Source organism: Aquila chrysaetos, chromosome 21 (genome assembly GCF_900496995.4).
Source record: "Aquila chrysaetos chrysaetos chromosome 21, bAquChr1.4, whole genome shotgun sequence".
NCBI lineage: Eukaryota > Metazoa > Chordata > Aves > Accipitriformes > Accipitridae > Aquila > Aquila chrysaetos.
In genome coordinates, this window is record NC_044024.1 from 19,720,860 (window position 1) to 19,748,398 (window position 27,539).

The 27,539-nt window shown below is 48.4% G+C and overlaps 1 protein-coding gene and 1 long non-coding RNA gene across 9 annotated transcripts in view; one reads left to right on the forward strand and one right to left on the reverse strand.

The window, feature by feature from the left end:
- Positions 1 to 2,171: 2,171 nt before the first annotated feature.
- On the reverse strand, positions 2,172 to 2,914 carry LOC115333837. The gene is made up of 2 exons (XR_003920930.2): positions 2,729 to 2,914; positions 2,172 to 2,609 (listed from the first exon to the last, which is right to left on the reverse strand). It is a non-coding gene; the product is annotated as an uncharacterized LOC115333837 (long non-coding RNA).
- Positions 2,915 to 19,899: 16,985 nt separating this feature from the next.
- LOC115333791 (phosphatidylinositol-binding clathrin assembly protein-like) overlaps positions 19,900 to 27,539 on the forward strand; it is a 34,290-nt gene continuing 26,650 nt past the window's right edge. For 4 of the 8 annotated variants that reach the window (XM_041119141.1, XM_029997230.2, XM_041119142.1 and 1 more), the window contains exon 1: positions 19,900 to 20,424. In XM_041119141.1, the coding sequence (XP_040975075.1) occupies positions 20,295 to 20,424 (130 nt within the window). In that variant the 5' untranslated portion in view covers positions 19,900 to 20,294. Of the gene's footprint in view, positions 20,425 to 20,697; positions 20,717 to 27,539 lie in introns of those variants that run through there. The other 4 variants (XM_029997234.2, XM_041119145.1, XM_041119146.1 and 1 more) reach the window with 3 other exon arrangements.

The following is a 27,539-nucleotide window of genomic DNA, read 5'->3' on the forward strand; positions in this document are numbered from 1 at the left end:
CACGCTGTGTTTTGACAGGTCTTAAGATCTGCATTTCCCCATCAAACAGCACCTAAAGCTCCTCTTCCAGTTGTTTAGGGCAGAGAGTGCAGAGGGACTTTGCTGTACGGGTTATACATATTTATAGGAGCGCACTGGTGTCAGCAGCACCGCATCCAGCGCTTAAACACAAAGGACGCGTCTGGAGGCTCAGCCCCTTCCCACCTGGGGAGCTGATCCCGGGCCCTCTTGTAATGCAGGAGCGAGCAGGGAGAGACCCAGCCTTTCATTCATTGTCCTGTTTTGCTCTACTTTGATATTTGATTTTCCTTTCACATCCAGTTTTAGCATAAGCTCATTGTTATACAGCCCCAACATGCCCTGCTCTGACAGCTCAGGGATCTCAGCGTTGGCAAATTCATCACTGTGTAAAAGCCTGAAAAGCCCTCGCTCGGCTGGTGGGGTCTCCTCGAGGGCTTCGAGGCTTAAAGCAATTTGGGGGTGGTTTCCTTGCATGTGTTTGCGGTGGTGGTTGTTGCAGTTTGGTTTGCTTCTTCATTCAAAAATATTCAGTGCTTTGTCCGGGAGCTCAGCTACTTGGAAGTGCCTCTGACTATGCCGCTATCTAGAGACGCTTGGTTTTGCTACTGCTGCTGTTGTTCCTTAGCTTCCTTCCCCACATGAACAGCACAGAGGAATGGGGAAGACCTGCTCTGTAGTTTTCCCCACAAGGAAAAAAAACCCACAGATCCCTCACACAAAAGCAGCAGTTCTGCCGCCCACCCCAGGAGGATGCCGCTCTGCAAGCGCCTCGGCTTTCTCTGGGAAGGCACGGAGCGCTTTCTAGAGTTACGGGATGATGAAAAAGGCAAAACATCAAACGAAGGCAGCGCTGGCAGGTGTCTGCCAGCCCTGGAGGAGATGCCAGAAGGCAAACATAGCTTTTGCCTTTAGGTTTCCAGACCAAAGTTCAGGATGAGCTTTCAGTGCGACCTTTTGTACAGCCTGAGAGAGACAATTCCTCTACAGCGAGATGGAAGATTGAGCAATAAAGGGATTCATAAAATCTCTGAGGTCTCGGTAACTCTTTAGTCTCTCTGTTTTGTATTAACGTACCTTTAGGGAAGCAGCCAGGCTCGCCAGGCAAAGGGAGCCAAGATTTCCAACAGGAGTCCTACCGGCGTTTGGGTGCCTCCACCACCGGGGCATCCAGCCGAGATCCCCTCAACAGCCGGCGTTTCAGAGACACCGACCTGTTCCCCTTCAAAACTGACGTGCCCTGGGACATGCCCCACCAGGGACTGCGTTATCCCGCCGTGGCTGTGCCGGGTGCGGGCAGCCCCGGGAGGGCTGCCGGGACAGACCGACCCTCTCCCACCTTCTGCTGCTGCTGCTCCTGCCGAGCCGGCTGACACCCCACCAAACCCCCCCGGGCTGCGCCCAGGCCCCTCGGCACCCCAAAAATCCAGACTGGCAGAGGCTGAGACATTTGCCCTTGGCAGCCCTCCGTCATTCACGTCTTGGGGTACGTTCTTTCAGACTGGGAGCTATTTATTTCAAAGGGCTGAGCAAGCCCGATGTACTGGCGCTGGCAAATGAAGCTCCCCAAAAAGGGTAAGGGCTTCCCGGCAGAAAAGGTACCTGGCCCTTGGTGTATATTTTATCCACGGAGATGAGGCAGTCAGCAGGGTAGTAGGCAGGCTGTTTACAGTTCAAAAACAAGAGATGTCATTTTTAAAGTGTTTTTTTTTAAATAAAAAATGGAAGATTCATCATTTCTTTGGTTTGACTTCCTCCACCGTTAGTCAGAAATCATCAGGAAATGCCACCGAAGGAAATCCGTCCTGTTCTGCCTGGTCAGCACCAGGAACGTGCGCACGCAGAGGAGGACGGCGATGGGGGCTCTGGCTCTTCCCAGGCGGAGCTGAGTGATGCAGCAGGGACAGCTCTAGAGCAAACTTGCATGACATGTAAAGTAGAAATGACAGGGAGACAAAATAAAGATGGATTTCCACAACCAGCGCATCCAGAATCTGGCTTTTGCACAAAATGAAAATCTGGAATAACTCCAGAAATGTCAGTAAATTTTTTTCCATGTTTATATATAGCACAAAAGCATCTTTTACCATCCGTACACCTCTCCAGACTTGGCTTTTCTCTAAACAGCTCTGACTGTTAAACGATACACAAGGTTCATCAAACAGCTTTATTTCTATTGCAGACTTGCCCATGTCCCTGTGCTCCTCTCACTGGTGACCACTCCATTACTCCCTCCACAACCTGCAGCTGGGCTGGCTCAAAAACTGCTTGAATGTTGTTATTTACCTCCAGCCTCTCCGGATCAAGTGGGCAGAAAGGGCTGTTTTGGTGTTAGTCCATCAGGTATGGTAGCCTATACCCTTGTGGCTGCAAAAATGGAGACATCTAAGCGAAAGCACCATTTTTTTCCATTGGCAGCTTAATGTTAATCCTCCTAATGAGCTTTTGCTAACTGCTGACCGCAGCTGTTCTTTGAAAAAGTAGAGGGAGGAGACAGAATGGCTGGTCTATATCAGGAGGAGGTGAGAAACAGAGATGTGCAGGAGTCTGGAGCAAAAAGAGCAGCCTTATCCATGAGGTTCGTTTCAATCCTGTACGAGAGACACCGCATAGAAAAGGTTAAGGTGAACAACCCTGAATTCAGTTTTACAGGCTAGTACAAAGTCTACATCTTTTCTAGAAACAGATGTTCTCATTCAGAACAGTATACCTGCATTGCGTTATTCTGCAGCAGCGAGTAAAATGTGCCAGGTGAGGCGGCGAAGCATCGTTCGTTAGCTCTGTGCATCGCTCTTTAACTCTCTGACTTGCGCTGCTCCGGAGGAGGCAGACGCGGACAGGCTCACCCTCGGGGTCTCTTCAGCATCCCAGAGAGCAGAGCCCGACCCGTGCCGGCAGGTCCCCAAGCCGCTGCAAGACAGATAAGGAAAATAACCTTTACAGGCAGAAAAGCAGGTGTGTCCCAGCCCTGCAGATACCGTATCCAAAGAGCCTACAAGCAGAAAGAGGGAACGGCTCTGAATCGCCTCTTGTGTTTATCAGGGTTATTTTTCCTACGGGTGCCTTTGATCCCGCTTCCCGGGGAAGCGGCAGGTTCGAGGAGCTCCGTGGCATAAGGAAACCCCCGAGGTCCTTCTGCCGGGGAAAAGCTCGGCAGGTCCGGCCGTCCGGCGGCACGGAGCCCGCGCCTGGCCGTGGGGACACGGCTCTGTGTGCCCACCGGCTCTCGGTACGGGGGCATTGGCTTTGTTTGACAAACACATAAGCTGTCACTTTAGCTTGAAAGCCCTGTGCGAGCTCCTTTTGCTGCCTGGATCAAGAGGAAAACGCACCCGGCTGCTTGCACCCTTCCTAAGCACCATGGGGAGAGTCTCAGCCTTGTACCCGGGCGAGGGAAACCTGCAGCCTCAGGAGGAGGCAGAAAAAATCACGCTCATCTGGAGGTCTTGCCTACAAATACTGTATCTTAGCAGCAGTCGGGGCGTGCTTTCCCGATATCCCCCATGCAATTCTGAAAGGTCAGAAAAGACTTAAAAATCGGATTTCCCTGACAACGCTGACACTTGCACCGCAGCCAAGCGGAGTCCTCTGCCTGGAAAACGTTGACGCAAAGGCTTCCCAGTGCTGCGGAGCAGCGGTCGGCGTGAGATGGGATCCGTCACTCTAACTCAGGGTTGAGCAACCTGTTTGTCAAACCGTAATCTGGCCACTTCCCGGGCAGTGCTGGCTTCCCCTCTGCGCCAGCCAGCGCGGTACAGAGGGCCAAGGTCAGGGCAGGCGGGGAGAAAGCCAGCGAGAAAAGCTACCAGGCACAGGGTGAGATGGTGCTGGGCAAAAGCAAGCCCTACCCTGCTGTGCCCCATACCTCGCTGCTGCTTCCACGGGGAAATTACAGCCCAGGAGCCTCCAGAACATTCAATCACGCTTTCGTAGGAAGTTGGCAGCAGCTTTAGGGTGTGCACAAGGTGTCCAAAGACATCTGTAGCTGAGTGGGTGGGAGCTCAGGGGAGTACAGCTTCCACGTCCCAAAACATTACCTTTTATTTTGCCTTGGAAAGCATTCAAATAGCTGTCCTTTAAAAGGTCTAGAGCTTCTCCTTATCTGGTGTTCACATCGTGCGTGGCCCCGCAGCTGTCGCCCCAAACAAAACAAGGGAAAAAAGGGAAACTGCTTTGGTGAAAGAAGGCGCTCGGTGCTAGCGAACGGCCCTCGTAAAGATTTCCAGTTGCCATGGGATCTACTTTGTGCCGTGATTGCTTTTCTTTTAATAACCAGCCTCAGGAAATATCACAAGGCAAAGTCAGAGGGGAGAACCAGTGCCAAGATCTCGGGGCCGCAGGTAACCCCGAAACGAATCTCTGCTGCCGTCAAGGCAGAGAAGAGGAACCGCCACCGCTGCCTCCTTAAAGGCTGGTCTTCCATCTCGACTTGTGAAAGCCTTCAGGGGGAAGTGGTCAACCTCTAGCTGTTGTTCAGAGTCATTTTCATGGAAGTCTCCAAATAGATGTTATGCCTCCGTGCTGAAGAAGGCATTTTTCAGAAAAGTAAACAAAATGCTCTTGCCACAGACCACATTTTGTCGAGGATGGTACTGAAAGTGGGTGAAGTTCAGCTGTATTCTCGCTCTCTTTCTGCTCGCTTCCGCGCGTGCCTGCAGCAGAGGGAAATGAGCCCAGCAATAATTGCTGCAGCCTAGCGAAAAGCAGAGGGGAAATCCAGGACTTAGACCCTCAAGTAAAAGCAATTCACCTGGATTTCTTTTCACAAAAGGGCATTTTTCATCAACTCATTGCTAATGAAATCAGTCCAAGTGCTGTTTTGGCTGATGCTAAATTGACCGAAGAAGTCGCTGCCTGGGGTTGCCCGTTCCCAGCCTGCTGCCGAAGACCACGAGGTCCGGTCCGCTTCTGCCAACACCAAAAACCCCGACTTTTGGATTTACCAAAGTAATCCAGGGTTTCTGATGTGAGTTTTTCTTCTGTAACATCGAGTTAGACACGTAGGAGAGAGCTCGAGGACGGCCGGCAAACAGGGCTCGCCTCCTCCTCGCCGGGACGCTGCCCCGTGCCTCGTGCTGCCAGATGCCTTCCCCACGTGCTCGTTCTTCACTTCACAACCCACCTGAAAAAGAGCCCCCGACCCCGAGGGGCTGCCAATGAAATAGTATGTACCGGAATTAAAAACCAAAGACACCTATATCTGTATAAAAACTACTTATGTCTACGTAGTGTGTATATAGAGAGAGCTTGAGGGCATCTATATGTATATGTATATATTGTTGAGAAGCACAAGACATCTGTCTCACGCTGGGACTCGGAGGTGTGCGGGGGCCGGACAGGAGCCACGTTATTCCTGCTGGGAGCCCAGAGTTCCTATTTCGGTTTCTGCCTCCCTACCCGGCGCCTCTTCCGCTGTGCCCGCGCGCACCAAAACCTGGGAGGCTGTGTGTGCGCCGGCAGCTCTCTGTGCTGGGGAAAGGGAGAGGAAAATATTTGTTTTCCCCGTCCTCTCCTCCCGTGCAGGGCTGCCCCGTGGCAGACGTGACCGCCGCCGACGGCGTGTGCTGTGACAGGGATGCTGCAAAGCACAACCACCCGTGGCGACTTCTGTTTTCAGCCACACAGGGGGGGGAACAGAAAACAACTTTCTATTTTGATATTTTTATTTTATTGCTATTGGAAAAGCGCTGTCTCCCGCTCTCAATGTCTTGCAGGTCTGAGCCCACGTCGTGGCTCCTGGCGTTGGGGTTTAACGGCCCGTTAAGACAAAGCTGGCAGCGCAGCCTCCGGCTTCCAGCCGCGTGACTACGACCCTGCCGAAATCCCAAGGGCAGAATTGGCCCCGCTCCCTGCGTACCCTTTATGTAGACCCATATCACCGTCTTTGGAAGATTAAGGTGAGCTATGGGTTACGGAAGTCGGCAGTCGTGCCGCCTGTAACGATTTTGCTTCTGTTCCCCAGTCAGGTCAGCAGATGAGGGCGGCCGGACTTCACTCGTACCCACTCACGTGTTGCCTGTGGGATTTATTGCAACATCGGTCGTCAGGTTTGGTTTTGCCAGAAGTGGGAACCAACGTACCGGTCGGCGCTGCGCCGGGATGGGTTTGGCGGCGCCGACCCCGCAGCTCCCGGCCGCGAGCAGCGCGGGTGCCGCTGCCGGAGCGTTCGGGCACGCGGCGGGACAGAGGCGCGAGCGCTGGGTGAGCTGGAAACGCGGGTCGGCCTCGGGACAAATATCTCCCCTCCGGCGCCCTGGGCTCCTCGTCCCGGGGAGATAACGCAGCCGGCGGTATCTGGCCGTGCCCAGGCGCGTGTGCCCGAGCCTCAGGGTGGGAACCTGCCGATACCCAGCGGCTTTAAGGTGGGGGGGCTCCGACCCGCGCCGTGGGGCTCCGCTTCCCGGCGCTATCAGTTTGGCACGCGGGAGGCTTTGCGGTCCCCGTTCTTGTTATCTTTACCGCTTTCTACCTTCCGAAGCAGGCAGGCGGCCGCCCGCGTTAACGCGGCGGCTCTCGCCCCGCGGCACACGGACTCTGGGGGTCGTCGGAGCGTTCCCCAGACGGACCCCGCGGAGGGTGGCGTTCCCAGCAGCCGGACGCGGCGATACCCGTCGCCCCGGGAACACGGCACCCATCATAGCTAGTCTTGGGCTGAGGTCGGTCCGTTGCCCCCCGCTCCCAAGCCGTGACCCCGTCGGGCGCCAGCCGTCAACCCACCCCGGCGCGGCGGCACGGCCGTGAAGGACGGCTCGACCGAGGGTGCCTGCAATAAGCCCCCACCCCGTCTGCCCGGCAGCCTCCGCAGCCCTCCCGCAGCCCCACGGCCTTCCCGGCCGCCGTCCCGGAGGAGAAAGTGATGTCGTCTGGACCAAATCAGCTGGAGTTTTTCCATCGCCTTCTCTGGCGCATCTCCTGTCAGCCGCAGGGATGCCCCGCAGACGTGGACCCCCCCCTTGCACAGCACCGCAGAGCCCAGTTCCCTTCAGCGCCTACGAGTGCATCGCCCTGTACTACGGACCCCACCGCCGGGTGGGGAACAGAAACTCCATCCATCGATAAGAAAGTGTGTGTGCTTGCATGTTAAATCACACACCTGCGTTCAGCAGATAAAAACGCTGTCAGTAGTGGGGATGCATTAGGGGTTGCCAGCACTCGCTTTCCATTTTTGCTGATTATTTTTATAGGCAGAAGGGGAACTCTTGCAAAAGCAGGACTGCAGTCGCGGTGTGATGTTTAAGGGCGTAGGGATGGTGAGACGTATAGTAAGAGGTGATATTGTTGAATAGGCACAATGGCGTAGTTGGAGAAAACAGCAAGCGGCTTTTCAGCACACAAATGTCTCTGTTGTTGCCTGCATACACCTTCAGCCTGCGCAACTTTAATACTTCAAAATAAAACGGGAGCCAAAGCAATGGATTGTAATGCAAAAGCTAATCCATAACTGGCCACAGTTAAGAGATAAAGTAATAACATCATGAACAGCTAATGAAAGCTTTAGTTTTAACTTACCACAATGAAAGGTAAAATAAAACCATGCTTGCTGAGAGCGAGACGTGCGCATGGGCTCGTGCTGTTAACGTGTACGTGTTTCACACTTCGCAAATGTGCGTAAAAATCAGCCACGGGGCTTTCAGCAGCCAAAGCAACCTTGTGCTGGCTGCGTACGGAGCACAGGGAACCGCCTGACGTACCTGTGCCCAAACCAGCTATTTTACTGCTGATATTTTGTACACCCGTTCTGACCTCTGGATGACGACGGCTTGCGTAAAAAGAAGGCGAGAGCCCAGAAAGGAACACGGCACTGCCTGCTTGGCCGACTTTCTAAAAATACCATGCACGGCTCTGTCATCTGCACGGTAGGCACCGCAGCTTCTCCCGTCCCTGCCAGGCTGATGGGATCTGATTTTCAATCTGTTTTCCTGTAAGGTCACACTCCATCCATTCCCTCCCTGGTAATTCTTGAAGCCGATGCCCACCTTACTCTCAAAGGAAGGAGTGAATGTCTGGAAAATATTAGAGTCTTGCAAATTTTGTGAGAACAGGTAATCAGGCTGAGAAAAGAGAGAGGCAACAGAATGAATTAAAACCTGGGAAAAACCTTAATGGGAGCTTGTGCCTTGTTAGACACCAGAAAATCCACTCTTTAGTCAAGTTTTCTCTCTCATGTGGATTCCCTGGTGTTTAATGAAGCATGAACTCCCATTAAAGCTTTTCCTGTGGTTAGGACATTCGCAATGTGTGGCTTCTCTGATGTCTTATAAGCAACAGGGTTGTGCTGCAGCCTTGGAGAGCTCAGTCTGTCAGTCCCCAGCCACAAACCCGTAGAAAGTTATTTACTAGTTTATTTATTAGTTCTGTGGCACATGGGGCTGCTTGCTAGATGCAGGATTTTGCCATAAAACCAGATAAAAGGACAAGAGGGAAATGCAGGCTGCGTACAGAGGGACATCCCATCCCATCCCATCCCATCCCATCCCATCCCATCCCAATCCATCCCACCCATCCCATCCCACAGCACCATCTGCGGCACCAGCTCCGGCTCCTTCTCCCACCATGACCAGCCCCTCATCCGTCTCTAGATGTTCTCAGCTACCTTTGTGAACCCCCCAGGTTTGGTTAAATTCTTAGTGTTGCCAGTATCTTGATTGGGTTCATTTTAGCTTGTATAAAAAAATTAGTCTTGTATAAAAAAATTTCATCTCCTGGATAATTTTGAATCCACTGTGTTTCAATGGCATTGACTTAGGGCTTGTTCCATCAGCAATGACAGGTAATTCAAATAAGCATTTTGGTTTCAAAACACTTGTAACTCTCTACTGTTTGCATCTACTTCCATTTCTCCCTTTCAGGATCAGCTTTTCAGAGGTTTGTGAGCACCTAGTAACACAGTGAGATGCCTTGAGGGCATTTCACAAGTGCCTTAGCTCATTTGTCCATGTCTTTTTCTTTTTCATTTTTTTTTAAGTCTAGATAAAAGGTATGTGCTGGTTTGCCCTTATCTTCTGTTTCACTGACACACTCAAGGAATTTTATATGTTTTGAGCTGGAAGATTTTCCTTTATGGGCTTCTGCGGCTTTGTCCCTATTTATTCATGCTTAGCCAAAAGTCTCATGTTTATCGTCATTTTTTTGTTCCCATTCATTTATTCGGTACGAAACTAATGCCCACGGGGCTGTAATTTCCAGGACTGCTTTAAGCTGATTTTAATACAAGATTGTTTTCCACTGGCAGTGTTACATAGTTTTGGAGGCTGTGCTGCTCTGCTGCCATGGCACAGCCCAAGCAGTGCTCCTGCCCCAAAGCCTTCTTCCCAAAACCAGGTACGCTCCTCTTCCTTGGCGGGGACGGAAACACTGCAGATCCTCTTTGGTCCACAGTTTGTATAATTTTATTAGGCTGATGATTTGAGCTTTCTTGCTTCTCTGGGGTTATTGAGTCTGTGGTTAAAATGATCAGTGTTAGAGCAGGGAACGGCTCTCCTGGTCCTGACCAAGGGTCCTCCAAGCTTCAAATCTTACCTCTAAGCACAGCCAGAAAGTAAACAGGCATCCAAAATGCTGACATTGCTGCCGAAAGTAAAAATCCTCCATCTACAGATTGCTTTAAAGCACAAATTGCATTTCGGCCCCTTTCTCTCCTGCTCTGAGGGGCAACGTGGGCTGCTCTGCTCTGAAAATTGGACTTTTTCGAACCGGTGGGCCCCAGCTTGCTGTGGATGGCCAGGAGTGGTTCGCAGCCCACGACAAACCAGGCTCCGCTCTCCTGCTTGGAAAGATTTCCAAAACATCACCAGTTACGGCCAGCACAGCCAAAAATCATCCCCAGGCGTACGGCTGCAGCACCTGCATGGCACCCTTGTCTAAGTGCCCCGAATAGCCTCTCGCAGAGAGGCCCCCTGAAATGAATGCCAAGGCGATGGAAACAGAACGGATTAATATGTCGGTCGGCTGTCAACCCAATCCCTCCGAAATGTTTGGAGCAGGGCTAGCCGTGCCACTGTTTTGTCAGACAACTACGGTTCATCAGGTCTCTGCTAATGCCGGCAGCGACGGTCCGTATCAAAACCGCTCACATGTACGTACACACGCGCACACACATACAGGGTTCTGGCAAATAAACAAGGCTTGTCCTGGCACAGCCCCAAAGCCAAAACAGAGCTCTGCCCTGCCCCCCTGCCTCTTAAACCAAGACTAATCTTCCGAGCCTAAACTTCGGATCCTGAATTTGCATGAGATTCCTCACTCAGCTCCTGCTTTTCTCATAAACCTACTCATAAAGTAACAGACCAAGCTGGAACAGGTTAAAGTAATTATATTACACCAATTACATCATATCGTAGTATTTATTTTGTTTTGTCTTTTTAAAAAAAACACTGAATTTCTCTTTTAAAAAAAAAAAAACTGAATTGTAACATCAAGCAGAGAAGTCAAAGAAAGGGGACTTTCATGAACCTTGGTTAAATGCTCAGCAGTAAGAATCAGAACAGCTTCTTCACAAAACAGAAACTCTTTTACAGGGAAGGATTTCAGAAATAATACAGAAATCTTCTCTTATATGTCACTATTGACAGCAATACACCTGCAAGGAATACGATTAGTCTAAGGGCAGGGGCGGCAGCCAGCTGCGGGGCTCCTGCCTCCCAGCACTTTTGCAACTGTGGCATAACTCCAGATTGTTTGGGGTTTTTTTTCCTTCCCCTTCTTTCTTTTCCTCTTTCTTTTCTCCCTTCCCTATACAACGTCAGCACTTTCAAAGTTCAAACTCCAGCAGCGGTCCGAGAGGCAGAAGTTGGAGGTGGCGGAGAGGGAGAGGGCTGCTGGCACCCAGCCCTGCCCCAAGCCACCGCTCCTCGGCGGGAGCTGGCTGGAAGGACGGGGCAGAGGAAGCATGACTTACCCTCATGTGACAGGAGATGCGAAAAAACGTGTGGCTTTTGCCGGTCGTACACCGCTGAGCACGAATTTCACGTCTGCAGGGCGCTTGGAAAAGGGGCTTAAGCGCCCCAGGGATGATGTCTGATTTTGTGCAACTCGTGGGCTCCCAAGCCAGCCCTGAAGGAAACCTGATCGCACCTCAGGGTCTCCTGATCGTCCTGGAGGAAAGGGCTTTCTCTGGGATCAATACAAGATGAGTCGAGCAGGGCTTACGGCGTTGACAGGCACCCCTGCGCTGAGCTGAAACTCCCCCGGGAGCCGAGGCTGTTCCCGGCTGCGGGAACACGGTTACCGTTCTGGAAGGGCTGCGAGCTCCTCTCAGCATTGCCTCTCCCGTCTTGCAGTGTCTCCTGGTGCCGAGGTTTTCAATGGAGACATGTTTTAGCTTTCTGAGCATTGGCCTGATTTCTGGAAGCAGAAATCCCCCCTCTTTTATTCCAGAAGCCATACCAGATATTAGACTACATGGAGAAGATGTAGTAAGAAAGCGCAGATAAAGGTCATTATTTTTACTGCAGCCTTTTTTATTTCTTACTTGTTCCTTATGATGCATAATATCAGTCATAAAACTTCTCGGAAAAACAAATGATCCATTTTTTGTGTTAAGCTCAATACACGGGCAGGCAGCTGCAGATACAATTTCTTCTAAGAGTAAATTTCCTCCAACCAATTTCTCTCTTGCCATTTTCAGGGCCAGATTTGTTTGCTGCTCTGTACGTTTCAGAAACTTTAATGATGTCAGTGAAACCTAAAGGTTAAGTGGATCTGTTCCAGATTCACACAAAAATACACAAGCTCCATTAAAAAAAGGATCTTTTATGGTTTACTCTCCCAGCAAACTTTTCTCTTTCCTCCATTTCTTTCATGATTCCTCTCTGTACGTCACTTCTCTCCTTCCACATGGAAGGTGAGCCGTGAACTCCACTCCTCAGCACTCATCTTCCTTTGCATCTTCACTTTTTTTCCTTGTTTCATTATTTTTAGGCTACAGTTTTCTCTTAAATTATTCTTTTAAAGAGCTGCTTATTCAGGCCCATCTCTCCCTGAAATTCTCTCCGATCTGCACTAAAAACCCAACTCAGGCATAACGCCAAGTCTGCGTTTCAGCCAGGCAGTCTCCGACGACAGACTCATGATCTGATCTTTCTGTATTTTGCAGTTATGCAAGGTTTGGATGAATTTAGCCGTAGAGAGTCCCAGTTCTGGAGCTATACTTCTCATCCACATTTTACAGCTCAGACAGAAGGAAACGACAATCTTTAAAAGAGACTGGCAGGCTACGGTACCCATAAATCCAAGCTGGACAACAGTGTGTGGGTTTTTTTCTCTCGCGTCTCTGCTGAGGCAAGAATTAGCATTGAAACTCATTCTGGTTTTAGGCTTTTTAGATGATGCTCATGTCTTATTTCTCTCCCAGAAACCTTCGCATCCGGTAGCCAACGTCAACCACATCTGACAGCAGCAAAGATCCCCAAGACGCTCTGCTTTGGCAAAACTCATGGAAAACAGGGAGCCAAGCAGAACGACTCTCGGTGGCCCTGCGGAGAGAAGGGCTGGGGCAGGGGTTCACCCCTTGTCGGGGACTGGGGCAGGAGATCAGCCTCGAGCCCCCGTTGCAGCACCCAGGAAACCCGGCTCCGCTCGCCGGGTTGCGTTTCCTTCCCTTGCGGGCAGCCGTGGAAGCGAGGCGTTTCTCAGATGCGTCAGTGTCCTAAACTGCTTCGCTTACAGCCCACCCTTCTGTGGAGACGCCTTACCGTCCACCCGGAAAAACGCCGACGACAACAGTTCAATTCTCCCGGGTTTAAACTGGGATTGAACAAGCCTGATTAAATTTAGAGTTTTATAATTTTTGGATAACAATCCCAGTATTTACAAAAAAAAATATTTAGTAGTGATTTTTATCTCACCTCTATCTAGCGAAACAACAGCCACCAGTAAGGTAGGTTCTGCAATATTTTGGATTCAGTGCTGTCGAGCAGATGGTATTTATTGACAAACCTGCTGCTAAACTGTTTGCGTTCCCGGGGCTGTAGGTGCAGCCAGCCCGAAGCGCAATCACTACTCATTACTGAAATACTCATTTCCCTGGAAAACCATCTGTGTCATTCAGTCATGGCAGAAGCCCAGAAACGTCCCATTCCCTGCACCGCCACCACCTCCCCAGCACTATTTATACGCATCCGTGCCTGGACTATGTTTTCTGTCTCCTTTCTGAAGCCCTCATCGCCCACCCTACAGTAAACACAGGGCAGCAAGATGAATGAGACGTAGATTGTACGTATCATTTCCAGCTTTTCATCCTTACAAATACGAACTGAAGTCCATAGGTGCAGGAGAGTGGCTGAGAGCAAGACTGGCTAATGCAGCAACCTAAACTACATTGTATGATGTACTGCTGTCACGTGAAAGGGACCAAGGGGAGAGAGACGGGCAAGGAGCGTGACAAAGAGGTACCGATGTGGCGTGGACACGAGAACGGCCAGCTACCTTGTGTGAGGTGCGCTGGAGTCTGCCAGAAGCACAGAGGCAGCGAGCAGTGGACAGGCTCCGACGGCTCCGGCAGAAACACGTGAACCCTCGGCTCGCTCTGCCGTGCTGCAGGGGCGAGCTGAGGGAGAAACCTCAGCCCTAAACACACCGACGCTTCCTCGTCTCCTTGGGACCAAGGACGCATTTGGCAATGGGGAGCTGAGGGAGAGGTGGGTAAGGTATCGCTCCAGCACTCCCTAGGAGCTATTTACATACCTCTGAATTACATTTCTATGCAACAATTTGCGTAGCTAATTGTGCATCTTTCACGGTGTCACGGCACAGCCCCCCATAAATACATCTTTAATTTAGGATGATGAACGCACCTTGCCACTCCACCCTAGGGGGTAGTAGCTTGTGCTTCTTCGTCCTTACCTGATGGAAAAGGTGTAGAATTTCACCCAGACACACTCTCTTACTAACAAAATAAAGTTCTGCATTGCATCAGAAATGTAGACGTGTCTCTTAAGGTGGATAGGTGACGGCCCAGATTGGTTTGTCACTGATTTCCTCCTCTCTATACTGACAAGAATCCCTTTTCCGTCACTAACACATAAGACATCAGATGTCTCAATAGTCTCGTATCTGCATAAGTCTTGAAAAATGTGAACAATACCAGAGTGACAACGATATGAACGTAGACGTTGCCCAGAGAGGTCGGGCCATCTCCTTCCTTGGAGATCTCCAGTGTTGTTCTGAACGGGGACCCGAGCACCCCGATCACCGTTGAGGCTAACCCTGCTTTGAGGTCCAGCTGTACCACATGCCCTCCAGCGGTCCTTCCCAAAATACATTTTCCTATGCTTTTATGACCGCGGCAAATGCACCTACGGTACGTTTTATGATTTGGAATGATTCTTTTGAGTATCCCATCCCAGCATAATTTGTTGTCTGGAACAGGAATTACACAGGCGCTCTCTTTAATTAATGAACTAAACGGAAAGAAGGCACATCTATAGAGCACTCCACTGAGGTGGCCTGAACGCCAATAAAATACTGACTTGTATTTCCTACCCATTGGCTTTCAGGTTTTATAGACTGTGCTCAGTTTGTTGCGTTAGCCCGGGCAGACATCGGTGCTGAAAGGCGCGACATGCAGCCATCCACGCTGCGCGCCGGACGGCTCGAACCTGGAGCAAGTCAACGCGCTGACTGAAGAGGGACATCTGAACTCGTATTTGGGCCTGGCTAGCACATCGAGTAAAGACAGAGCCATAGCAATGGGAAACACTCAACTCAGGCCCTTTTATGCGAAATTTAGGCTTTCTGAAACAGAATAAAATAAGAGAGTCCCTGCTGGGGGTGGAGGTAGCACAGAATAGCTGCTGTGCTTCAGCTCACACCCTCACTTATTGTGAAATAGCTTCCCTGTTTAGACAAGCCCTAAGAGATGTGGAAATTTATAATGCGTATTTAATCTTTCCATCTCTTCTTTTCTTACCGTTTTCATGTTTCCTCAGGCTTTGAAGATTCAACATCACTTTTTCCCAGAAACTACAAGTCTTAAGGCGAAAATAAGGCAGCTAGAAATTGCCTGCTGCCAGTCGGACTAAAGAGTTTGTAACTTTTTCCAGCACAGGAAATGTTCAATATTTTGATAGCAGTGACCGTGTTTTAATGCATTTATGCCCTTAGGGTTATAGAAATCCTTCATTCACAGCATTACCCCACCCCGGATCACAGGACCACTACTATTTGTACAGTGCCATTGTGCTTTTCAACAGTATCAAAAGATAGACAGCTCCGCTTGGGAGCCGTCCCTGCTCGCCTTTATTATTCTGTTTAAACCTGTATTGGGTCTGGCCGGGATGGAATTAATTTTCCCCATAGCAGCCCCCCTAGCACTGTGCTGTGTACTGGCAGCTGGAAAGGTGTTGATAACCCAGCAGTGTTGTGGCTGCTGCTGAGCAGTGCTCCACAGCGTCAAGGCTGTCTCTCCAACAGTCCCCCCTCACCAGCAGGCTGGGGGTGGGCAAGGTCTTGGGAGGGGACACAGCCAGGACAGCTGACCCAAACTCACCAAAGGGGTGTTCCAGACCATAGGACATCTGCTTGGCAATAAAAGCTCAGAGAAAGGAGGAGGAAGGCGGGGGGGCATTCGTTATTATGGCATTTCTCTTCCAGAGGAACCGCTACGCGTACTGAAGCCCTGCTTCCCGGGAAGTGGCTGGACTTCGCCTGCTGATGGGAAGTAGAGAATAAATATTTTGTTTTCTTTTGCTTCCGCACGTGGCCTTTGCTTTTGCTTTATTAAACTGCCTTTATCTTGACCCACGAGTTCTCTTCCATCTTATTTTCTCCCCTCCCCATCTAGCTGAGGAGGGGCAGTGACAGAGCAGCTTGGTGGGCACCTGGTGTCCAGGCAAGGTCAACCCACCACAATCCTTTCTGGCACCCAAGGTGGGGCCTGAGACAACAGCAGTTCTGTATTAAGCGTGTTATAGTTACAGCAGTTATTAAGGGGCAAGCATGTATGCGGGTCATGGAGTTTGTTGGCTGCACTGCTTATCTCTTCATTTTGCTGGGCTTGGGAATGAGCTTGACTGGGGGAACCCAGCTGCCCAAGAATCCTGGAAGAGATCATGGACTGGCCAGAAGGCAGAGATTTTGGAGCATCACCTGAGGAGGTGGCTTGTGCCCAAGAGGCACCACCATATAATGAGTTATCAGAAGATGAAAGGCGTTATGCTTTGTTTACTGATGGATCCTGTCATGTTGTAGGAAACCAGCAGAAGTGGAAAGCTGCTGTGTGGAGTCCCACACAACAAGTCATTGAAGCCACTGAAGGAGAAGGTGAACCAAGTCAGTTTGCAGAAGTGAAAGCCACCCAACTAGCCCTAGAGATCACTGAACAAGAAAGGTGGCCAGTAGTCTATGCTGACTCCTGGATGGTGGCTAATGCCCTGTGGGGCTGGCTACAGTGGTGGAAGAAGTCCAGCTGGCAGCGCAGGGGTAAACCCATCTGGGCTGCTGCATTGTGGCAGGACAGCGCTGCCCGGGTAGGAAACATCACTCTAAAGGTACGTCAAGTAGATGCTCAAATGCCCAAAAGCCGCCCCGCTGAAGAACACGGAAACGATGAACAGGTAGACAAGGCTGTCAAAATTGAAGTGGCTCAGGTGGACCCGGACCAAGAGCATAAGGGTGAGCTATTTGTAGCTCGATGGGCCCATGAAACATGAGGACATCTAGGGAGAGATGCAACGTACAGATCGAGGGGCGGACCTGACCATGGAGGCCATCACGCAGGTCACTCATGAATGTGAAACACGTGCCGCGATCGAGCGAGCCACAAGAGTAAGGTCTCCCTGGAACAGAGCGGTGCCTGGGTTTTCGATACAGTGAGGCCTGGCAAATTGACTGTATGGGACCACCGCCACGAACACGCCAAGGCAAGCGCTACATGCTCACCGTGGTGGAAGCAACTACCGGTTGGCTAGAAACACACCCTGTAAACCATGCCACTGCCCGAAACACCACCTTAGGCCTTGAAAGGCAAATTTTGTGGTGACGTGGTACCTCAGCAAGAATTGAACCGGGCAACGGGACTCATTTCCGAAATAACCTCATAAACTTCTGGGCCAAGAAACACGGCATTGAGTGGGTGTATCACATCCCCTACCACCCACAAGCCTCTGGAAAGTTTGAGAGATATAATGGTCTGTTAAATACTATGTTGAGAGCATTGGGCAATGGGGCATGGAAGCATTGGGATATAAATTTAGTAGAAGCCACTTGGCTGGTTAACACCAGAGGATCTGCTAACCGTCCTGGTCCTGCCCGGACAAAACCCCTACATACTGTGGGAGGAGATAAGGTCCCCATGGTGCACACGGGGAAGTGGCTGGGGAGGGTGGTGTGGATTGCTGCTCCCTTGGGAGAAGGCAAACCCATTTGTGCGTTTGTTTTTGCTCAAGGACCTGGGTGTACTTAGTGGGTCATGTGGAAGGATGGGGAGACCCAGTGTGTGCCTCAAGGAGAGTTAACCTTGGGGGAAAAATAATCTGTGATGTGAGTCGTATGTTGTAGGAAGTAATGTAGCAGGAACGACCTGAACCGATGAAGAGTCAGTTTTGCAAGGAACCAGGGGCAAGTGCAGCGATGACCCAAACCAAGCTGGTGTCAGTGCCCAACAATCGAACATGCTGCTTCTCCTGTCCTGAGCACCCACCTTGAAAGATGGGGCTCGAGTCATAGCCTGTTCTTTTGAACATTTGGAGGAGTGGAAGAAACCCATGGAATGGGAGAACAGTATCTATCTGTTAAAGGACAGGGGATAGTAGTTAATGAGAATGTATAAATCTGTATGTTGGGTATAAAGAAGGTTTAAGTATGTAGTATAAGTTGTAAGTGTTGGTAAGAAGACATATCGGTAGTCCTCATTCCCTGTGATCACCTAGTTGCCTGTAAGGAGTGCGCTGAAGCACTTAATAAATGCCCTGTGTGTTGTACAAATATTATGAAAAGACAGGAAACTTTTATGTATTAGTGAAATACACAGTACTGTGGATGCAAACGTTTCCTGCTTTATTGCTTTTATACATGTAATGCAATAACAGACGGTTGGGTGTTTGGCAGTCTAGCACACATATTTATGGAGCATCTCACTTTAGGGATAATGTAAGCAATAAAGCTTTAATCAGCACTCTGAAACATGAGTTGACTGTCAGAAGCTGCTAGATTTTTGTTTATAACACTCACATTCAACTGCCTCCTTATTACTCTCCTTACTTTTTGTGGTTTTACTTCAAAGTTGTAACCTAAAATAACTATTGCTGAATTCACAGGTCTTCTATTTCTATGAGTGTTCACGCTTACATTAATGTATTATAAATGCAGAAGTTAAAAAAATACTCGTCCATGAAATGGCATGGGAAAACTGAGTGTTCTCATTGAGTAGTAGTGATGCCGCATTTGTCTCCTCACTGCATTGGGTCTGGCCGGGATGGAATTAATTTTCCCCATAGCAGCCCCCCTAGCCCTGTGCTGTGTACTGGCAGCTGGAAAGGTGTTGATAACCCAGCAGTGTTGTGGCTGCTGCTGAGCAGTGCTCCACAGCACCAAGGCTGTCTCTCCAACAGTCCCCCCTCACCAGCAGGCTGGGGGTGGGCAAGGTCTTGGGAGGGGACACAGCCAGGACAGCTGACCCAAACTGACCAAAGGGGTGTTCCAGACCATAGGACATCTGCTCGGCAATAAAAGCTCAGAGAAAGGAGGAGGAAGGCGGGGGGGGCATTCGTTATTATGGCATTTCTCTTCCAGAGGAACCGCTACGCGTACTGAAGCCCTGCTTCCCGGGAAGTGGCTGGACATCGCCTGCTGATGGGAAGTAAAGAATAAAATATTTTGTTTTCTTTTGCTTCCACACGCGGCCTTTGCTTTTGCTTTATTACACTGCCTTTATCTTGACCCACGAGTTCTCTTCCATCTTATTTTCTCCCTCCCGTCCAGCTGAGGAGAGGAGTGACAGAGCAGCTTGGTGGGCACCTGGTGTCCAGGCAAGGTCAACCCCCTACAAAACCTCTTTTGTATTTTTAGCCAGGTAGTAAGCTGGTACAAAGACAGCCAGGCTAGGAGGGCGGGGGGAGTCGCAGAGCCAGGAGTTCCTGGGCTGTTTGTTTAGCCCCGCGTGCGCGGTACCACTACCGTGTGGTTGACGGTGGTCTGAAGCACCTTCCCGGTAACGGCCCAGCTCCAACGGGCCGTGTCCGCACCAGAGAAACCACCGCCCGCCCTCCTGTTTGCTCTGCGGAAAGCGGCAAGCAAGTGAACGCACACGTACAGTGAACCGCCGTTCCCTCCGTTTTTTCGGCTGGACCCATCACCCGGTTCCCGTCCCACCCGGTTCCCGTCCCACCCGGTTCCTTGGCGTAATTTTACACACGCGAGGCCCGTCTCCTCGAAACCAGGTCGACGCCAGGCAGCCGCCGCTGCGGTTTTACCAGGTTTTCGCCCCCCCCCCCCCCCCCCCCCGATGCAACCCGTTCCCCTCCCGAGGAGTTTCTGGCGCAGCTCCGCAGCAGCCTCGCCCGGCCCCCGGCCCAGCGGGGTCGCGACCGACACGCTTTTAATTTTTTCCTCTTTTCGATCCGCCCGAAGAACAAAGGGCTGGGGGAGGAGGTTCACGCCGTGTGACAAGAATCCCCTGCGCTGTTCGGGGGGGGGGGGGGGGGGTGTCCCTCTCCCGACCCGCCAAACGCCCACTGACGTCACCCGTGACGGAGGAGCCCCGCCGGGCACGCGGCCGCACCGAGCGTGCCTTCCCGCCACGAGGCTGCGCGCCCCCGCCGCGGGGGGGGGGGGGGGGCGGTGCGCGCCGCCGACGGCCGCGCGAGCCTCGGGAGCGGGGTGGGCGGGCTTGGCGGGGGGGGGGGGGGGGGGGCGGGCGCGCGCGGTCACCTGACGCAGCCGCCGCCGCGGCCGCCGCCATTTTGTGCGGGGGGGTGTAAATGTGAAAGGGAAAGCCGGAGCGCTGCCCGCGGAAGGAGGCAGAGCGGAGCGGAGCCGAGCCGAACCGGGGCCGGGAGCGGCCAGCCTGTAGCCGGCGGGGCCGGGAGGCGGGGGGTTCGCCGGCGCACCGCGGGGCTGCGGCCGAGAGGAGCCGGTGAGGCGGAGCCCGGCGAAGGACTCCCTCGCCGGCGTCGCAGCGGAGGGGGCTGCCGGCGTCCCTTTCCCCCCCGGGGAGGCTGCGCTCGCCTCCCCGGCCGCGGGGGGAGCCGCTGCCCCGGCCTTGCCGCCCGCCGCGGCGGGTCCGCGGGGGGGGGGGGGGGGTCAGGGGGCGAGGAGCCGCCGCCAGGGCCGCGCCGACGATGTCGGGGCAGTCGATCACCGACCGCATCACGGCGGCGCAGCACAGCGTCACCGGCTCGGCCGTCGCCAAGGCCGTCTGCAAGGCGACGACCCACGAGGTGATGGGCCCCAAGAAGAAGCACCTGGACTGTGAGTAGGACCCCCGCGGCGGGACCGCCTCCGTTCGCCCGCCGGGCAGCCGCTGGGAGCCCCCGGGGCGGCCTTTCTCCCGTGTGTGTGTGTGCGTGTCTGTGGTGAACCTGGCTGGTTTGCTCTTCAAAACTTATTTTTCACGGGGGGGGGGGGGGGAGCTTTCTAACACCCCGTCGCGCCCGGGAAACAAAAATATTCCAACCTCGTGAACGCTTCCCGACGAGAGCTTCTTAGCTTGTGTGCTCTGGAGACAGCAGTGCTGCTTGTTAGTCTGGCACCTGGGGAAAAGGTGGGTTAAGTGGTGTGGTTTTACTGTTGTGAGCGAGAAGTTACGTTTTTAAGCGCTCTTCCGTCCTTCTGTGCGTCTGGTGGAGTGCAGCCACTTAAGTATTTCTAACATTTCCCGAAATATCATAGCTTTCTGTCTTACGGCTCTTGAATATGAGGTAAAAACACTTGAAGCGAAGTAAAAGGAAAGGTGAGGGTGGACCGAAACATCTCTCCAGAATTGAGAGTATGTTGCCGCTGATATATTTAAACTTAATACGTCGAAACTCCTTTCTGTATACCAAAAGTTGCAGAAAGCTACCCTTGATAGCCACAAAAGTATCAGTGGTGTTGCTTTGCTTCAGGTTTTAGTAACTGGATAGCAATTGAAGCTACTGTTGGACTGCTCAGAAATTCACTGAATGCTTCAAACCTTGTATGTTGTGCACTATATCCGTTCACCACCTATTAAAAGTGAAGTAAGTGTGTGTGTTTCCGTTAGGGAGAGGGAAGAAGACATGAAGCTTTATGCTGGTTTCTTCAAAGTCGAGGGAGCAGGCTGGTAGTTTTGCAGGACTCGTTCAAGTTGGTGGTACCAAAGGGAGTCTGCTGTTCAAGCTCTTGGAAGAAGCATATTCCGTTATATGGTTTGAGGATAGTTTGGCTTTCTGACGCTATGGCACTCGTCTGTTAATACAGACCCCTTGCATGAGAGCTTTTGCTGTGGATCAAGTAGTTAAAAAGAACCAAACGTATGTCTCATTCGTTAATGATCTGAATGAGTGGAATCCAGCTACAGTAGTGAATATTGCAGCTACTGTGTTGAAAGTAAAAGCCTTAAAACTGGGTAACTGTCAACTTCTTAAAGATACCTTTTTGAAGTTACCTTATTTTTATCTTGTCTTGTGTTCTGCCTGTGGTAGTACAACTCAATGAGGTAACCCTGAAGTCCAGAAATGGCAATGTAACAGGAAGCCAGAAAAGTGGTAACAGTTTGCTCAATAGTTTGAAAGCTTGTGAAGCTTAAGTGATGTAGTGTATTGTTTGAAAATATCCTTGAAATAACGTCATCTACTGTAAGTTACCCTTGCAAAATAAGAAAATGGAAACCTGGAAAAACTCTTTCACTTGAGAATAAAATAAATAGATGTTGCCTTTTGACTATCAAATTCCTTTGAATATCTTTTGATACAAGCCTGTTCAGAGGATACAAACCTGTTTAGAGCTGTCAGTCTCCTGAAGGTCCCCTTCTGTGCCTGATGAGTTCTGTATTTTGGTGTAATTCACTTTCTCGGGCTTTGGTCTAAGACAAACAAAAAGCTTGTTGTTCTGACTTGGTATCTGAAATCGAGGAACGTGTTGGTGGGGCGGGTAAGAAAAGGTGTGAAAGATGGTACCACAAATATCTCTGTAAGGGGTTAAAAAAAAAAAATCCCCATGAACATTCTCCAATCTTCATTGAGTATACCCAGGCGCTGCTTTTCAAACATCTGCAAGCCTTTGCATGGCACTTCTTATTTTTTCGCTTGCACACAAAACTTACTTGTATTAAATGCAAGCAGGTAAGATACTAGTTTAAATACTGTAATCTCTGGAAAATTCACACAATGTATTTTTGAAGATACAGAGCAAGTACTTTCCAATTTAAGTAAATTATGAAGGAAAACATAGCTTGGATTTAATGCAAAACACTGCTAGTTGCACTTTGGTCGCTATGTGTGTGTGTCATTCAAAATGCTACACCATCTGGTATTACTTGTAATTGCTGCTCAAGAAAAAGCTTCACCAAGAATGTGTCTTTGAGAGCTGCTGTAGTTGTATTGGGGATCATGAAGGAGTATCAGTTTGTGCACTCTATTCAGATTAATTCTTAAAATCCCCTTATTGCCAAGTTTCCTCACCAAGAAAAACTATAATATTACAATATGGGTATTTACGGGAAGATGTTACACATGCAGTGTGTGAACTAGTATTTTAAGATTCTTGGGTTTTGTCTGGCTACTAACTGCTGAGTAGTATAGGCGTATTTTTCTTGAAGAGAAAAAAAAAAAAAAAACCACAAACCCAAAAGCCCCCAAATCCTAAGCAATGTCAGTGGGAATGCTTGGGGTTTTTTTCGTTTTAAAGTAGGTCACGGTGTCCTAAATAAGTCAGCATATCTATTTCTGTAGTAGTTTGTAATATTTTAGGATAACGTAAAATGTTATACAGAGGCTGATCTTTTCTCTTAGTGGAGTACCTGAAGGTCTCGTCTCTTCTTCCCCAGTGTGGGTTCTCTCACTTCCCCTCAGCCTTCTGAGTTTGGGTTGCAGTGGAGTGGGGCTAGATGCTGCTTTTGGTGACATATCTCTTTTTGGCTAACTATTGAAAAGCCATAATAAAACAAGAATAAATTAAAGCTGTAGCTAAGATGGTAACTGGCAGAGTAGACTTGTGTGTAGACCAAAATTTAGAAAAATACAAACCCCTAAATTAATTGCATTTTAAACTTTCAAATGAACGCAGTAATAGAGGAAAAAACAACACCTGTTTAACTTGTATACAGCCCACATAAGAAGCACAGGGGAGGGGAAAGTAGTTAATGTTACTCATCAAAACTTTAAACTCCTGTACATATACAAGCTTTGGAAATCTTGTAAGAAGTGATAATTCGGGTACTGTAAAGTTGTATTATGTAACAGAATTAGGCTCTTAAGCCTTTTGTTTTAGGAGAAAAGTTGAGGTCTCCACAAAATCATCGCAAGCTTTAAGGTTTGCCAATAATGTCACGTTATGACTGTCACAGGTTTGGGTTGTTTTCGTAGCTGCCCATTCTTACTTTTGGTAGCTAGAGCTTATGACTGTCGGGTGAATGCTGATGCAGTGTGGTTCTTGCAGAGATATTTAAGTCGTGATACAGTATGAAGAAACATTCTTGAACTCTCCCGCAGGTGGTAAGGTGGCTGTCTTTTAATTTGAAGCTCTTCAGTGATCTGTGAAGCTTTTCAATAGAGTAATTGAGGAAATTTGACTTCAATAGAAAAATAGTTAATGTTTTTGTAATCTATAAATGTGAGTTTTATTTAGAAATCGCTTAAAGCTTTTTAAAAAACTTTGTGGGACATCATGTATCCTTGTTTAGTGGGGGACTGGGACAGAATAGCTGAATTGCTTTGCTTCTGATAAAGTAACTCGAAGTTCAGATTTAGCTATTATAAGGATGAAACTTAAAGATTGCTATCCAATCTGCACTACAAGAGCTCATAGGCATAGAAAATATTTGTATCAGTCAGGTGCTATCTTTTATTTCAGTCTTCCAGCAAGAGTTGTTGCATTCCTTAGGCTAGCTACATGGAGAAAGTTTGCTCAAGTGGCTCTTCTGTTTTCTGATCTATGGTTTAAGGTTCAACTTCCAAAAACAAAATGTGAATTTTTTTGCAAGGCTGCCAGGGTTAAGGAAAGTGGTCTTAATTCTTACATCTGTCTTAGAGCAGTTTCAGTCCTGTGACAAAATGGAAGAAAGACGGGAATATTAAATCATTATAGTTGTCTTTAACTTATGTATTTACAGTTCTCTTGAGGGAGATATTCTTGAATCAAGAAAATGATGACTTTCTTGTTACTTGAAAGTTGAAAATTATGCCAGTTTTTGTTGGTGCCTGGCTGAGAATTTTCCAAAAACCTATGGGTTGTTTTTTTTTTTTTTAATACCTGGATTTATGCATGTTGCTCTCCAAAGAGCTGTATGGTTTCACAGATGATGTGCCAGTATTTCAGATGAGCTGTGGAAGAGAAACCCTCAGTACTCTTCTAGGCAGTAAGATTTCCACAGTTCTTGCAGCCTGCTAGAAAATCCCTATGGTATTCTTCTGGTTTAAAGCTTCCCCCCCCCCCCCCCCCCCCCCCCCCCCCCGTGTGATGTTAACATGTTTCTAAATTCCATTCTAGAAATAGCACCACAGTTTCACTTGCAGTTGAAATGATTCCTCTGGGTAATTGGCAAAATGCTTTGAGTTGTAAAGTGTTTATACAAGTAGTGCGATAAGAAAATGAGTGTCACTTGCCCTACACATTTCACTCCAGTTTTTGCTGCCAGCATCCATGTTACAGTTGCCCAGCTGTCAGTCTCTCAGGTGCATGTGTTCCTTTATACTTTCAGATGTATGGTGTTAATAGTGTCTTCCTCCTTTGCTGCCAGCTGTAAGAGATTGATACAGTTGTTTCTATGTAGGTATTCCTATTGTAGACTTGGAAGAATCATACTGAAGAAATGACACTTGCTTTTTTTGTTACGTATCTCAGTTGCTAGGATTCAAATGTGATGCTAACTTTATTATTACTAGTTGTAAAATAATATTTAAAACATTGCCTTGAGTAGCATTATCAAAAAGTCTTTTTAAACTTAGGGTTTTTGCAATACACTAGGAAAGTCCAGTTTTGGCCTATAAAATGCACTGAGATTTTTTTTTTTTCACCATTCATTCTTAGTTTAGTATTTTAGAGACATTTTGTTTGCCTAAGCATGTGTTCTTTGATATTGGCAACTGTGGCTTACGTGTTTCATAATGCGTTTCATTCAAGGAGATTTTGAAACCAAAGACCACAATTGTGCTAAGTGCCCTCAATAAAAATTGTCTTCAGGGGAGCCAGTATGTATCATCTTCAGCACAAGTCTAAAGTGCATGGGACTTGCAGCTCGCTCAGGTCCTCTAATCTCAAGCACAGCTTGAATTAGACTCTGAGTAGCCCTACATATGTGAAATATTTCATTTTGGTTGCCTTTTAAAATGGTCAGGCTCACATCTTAGAGAAGCAAGTAGCGCATGCTGGAAAACCTTACTAGCACTTTCAAAGAATTACTGGAATTGCACTTTTCAGTCCCATGGAACCACACTTGTGGAATAAAACAATAACATATGAGCTTCTCAAATGCATCAGAAGTCTATCAACTTCCACTCTGTTACTGTCACTTGACAGAAGACTTCTTTTAGTCTTGTGTACCAAAGCAGAAGGCGGTTGCTCCCTTCTGAAGGTAGACATCTGGATGGCTTTTTGTGGTAGTAAACCTTTATGATGGCATGATAAGCCAAAGTTTGTTTTTATGGATGTGTGCCTTAAGGAGAGGTGATCAGTTACAGCATTTGATATAGTTGCTTACAGTAGGATTGCTGTTATGTTGTGCCTGAGCAGCACTGTAAGAACACATTTGATATCAGTGTTGGACATAATTATATGCAAGGGATCTCCCAGGTGTTCAGCATCTACTGGAACATCTGCTGGTAGACCTTAGCTTGAGGGAAGGTGACAAGATTGAAATCTCTGTGGAGAGTGCTGGCAAAATAGGAATGAAATTAGCTTGGCTAATTTGACTTGAGAGCAGAAAGCTTTTTGTTTTTAACCTGGGTCTTCCCTCCCAGTTTGCATCTATTATTTAATAAGCACTGTTAATATTGAAAATCTTAAGCGAAAAATTTGACTTGCTTAGTGGTCGTGTGAAGGAAAAGGACTTTGTGCAGAAATAATATTTTTGATAAGCTATCTGTGTGGTCTTTGACCTCAGCAGATCAATGGAATTTCTTTAACTGTTACCTAGTAGTAATGTTATAGATACTGCTCTGTGTAGAGTTTGTGGAGGTTTTGTTGGTTGGTTTTTTGTGTGGTTGAAATTTATAAACTGAGAATACCACTTGTAACAGTTCTGTAACATTTCTGTGCTGTTTACAGATGCTTCAGTTACATGAAAAATACTGAGCAAGATCTAACAGCAGTGTCTTTATAGACTGTTTGAATTTAGGAAGACTTATTTGCCTTACTGTGTATTGAGAGAATTACTTAGAAGTGTCATAAGAAAGTTCTCATTCAGTAGATGAGGCTGTTGAATTAAAATTCAAGTTTTCTCTATGTATAAATTCTGGAATTGGGAGTTGCTTCATTATATGGGGCAATAATTGTCTGTGGACTGTTTGGACTTCTAGAAATTTAAAAGTACTTCTTCATTTGAGATAGCACCTGATGATGATGATACAGCTGTGAGTGATGAGCAGCATCTATCAAATTACTTGTTTTTTGAGAATCTTCACATTTGTAAATATTGAAATATTTTAATACTACTCAACAATAAGGTTTTGATGTATAGCTTGCTTAAAACTTTTCAGGACTCTTCTTTTTGCGCAGTTATTTCAGCGGTTTTGTGTGTTGCTAATAAGGATGAAAGTTTTCATCCCAACTTGCAGGTTTTGTACATATTTAGGAACCTTTGACATCAAAATGAAATTAGTAACTTACTAGAATTTGCATTTTATAGCTTTCTACCTCGACAAGATATTATCTAAAACTCTTTACTCTGTTAAAATTACTCTGGTTAATAAATTATTCTAAACAGTGATCGTTAATCAAAGGACTTTATGTTCTTAATAAACAGATCTTTAATTAAGATACATCTATAATATATTCTGTGCACTAGAACAGATATAAAGTCTAAGTGCAATATTTCTATGAAGTATTTTGTCCTGAACTATCAATGCATGATCTCTAAGTTTATGTTTAAGTTGCTTATGATAACGTAGTCTGTCCTCTACGTACTGCTAATAAAACAAGTAAGTTGGCCATTTCAGTGGTGCCAACACCTCAGCATTCAGTCGTTGCCCAGCTTCCCAAGCACCCACCCTTCTTCAAGTACTTACACAGACAAACCACATAAACAGCAATGCTGCTCTGCAACCAACAGGCTGCTCACAGACTTGGCTTAAATAAGAGGCCACAAAGGAAGCTTTTCAAACTAGATGTTTGTTTTACTGGCCTTGCCCAGTCCTTAAGGTGTACTTTGATCGCACCTGAGCCAAATTTAGCTCAGAGAGAGAATAAAT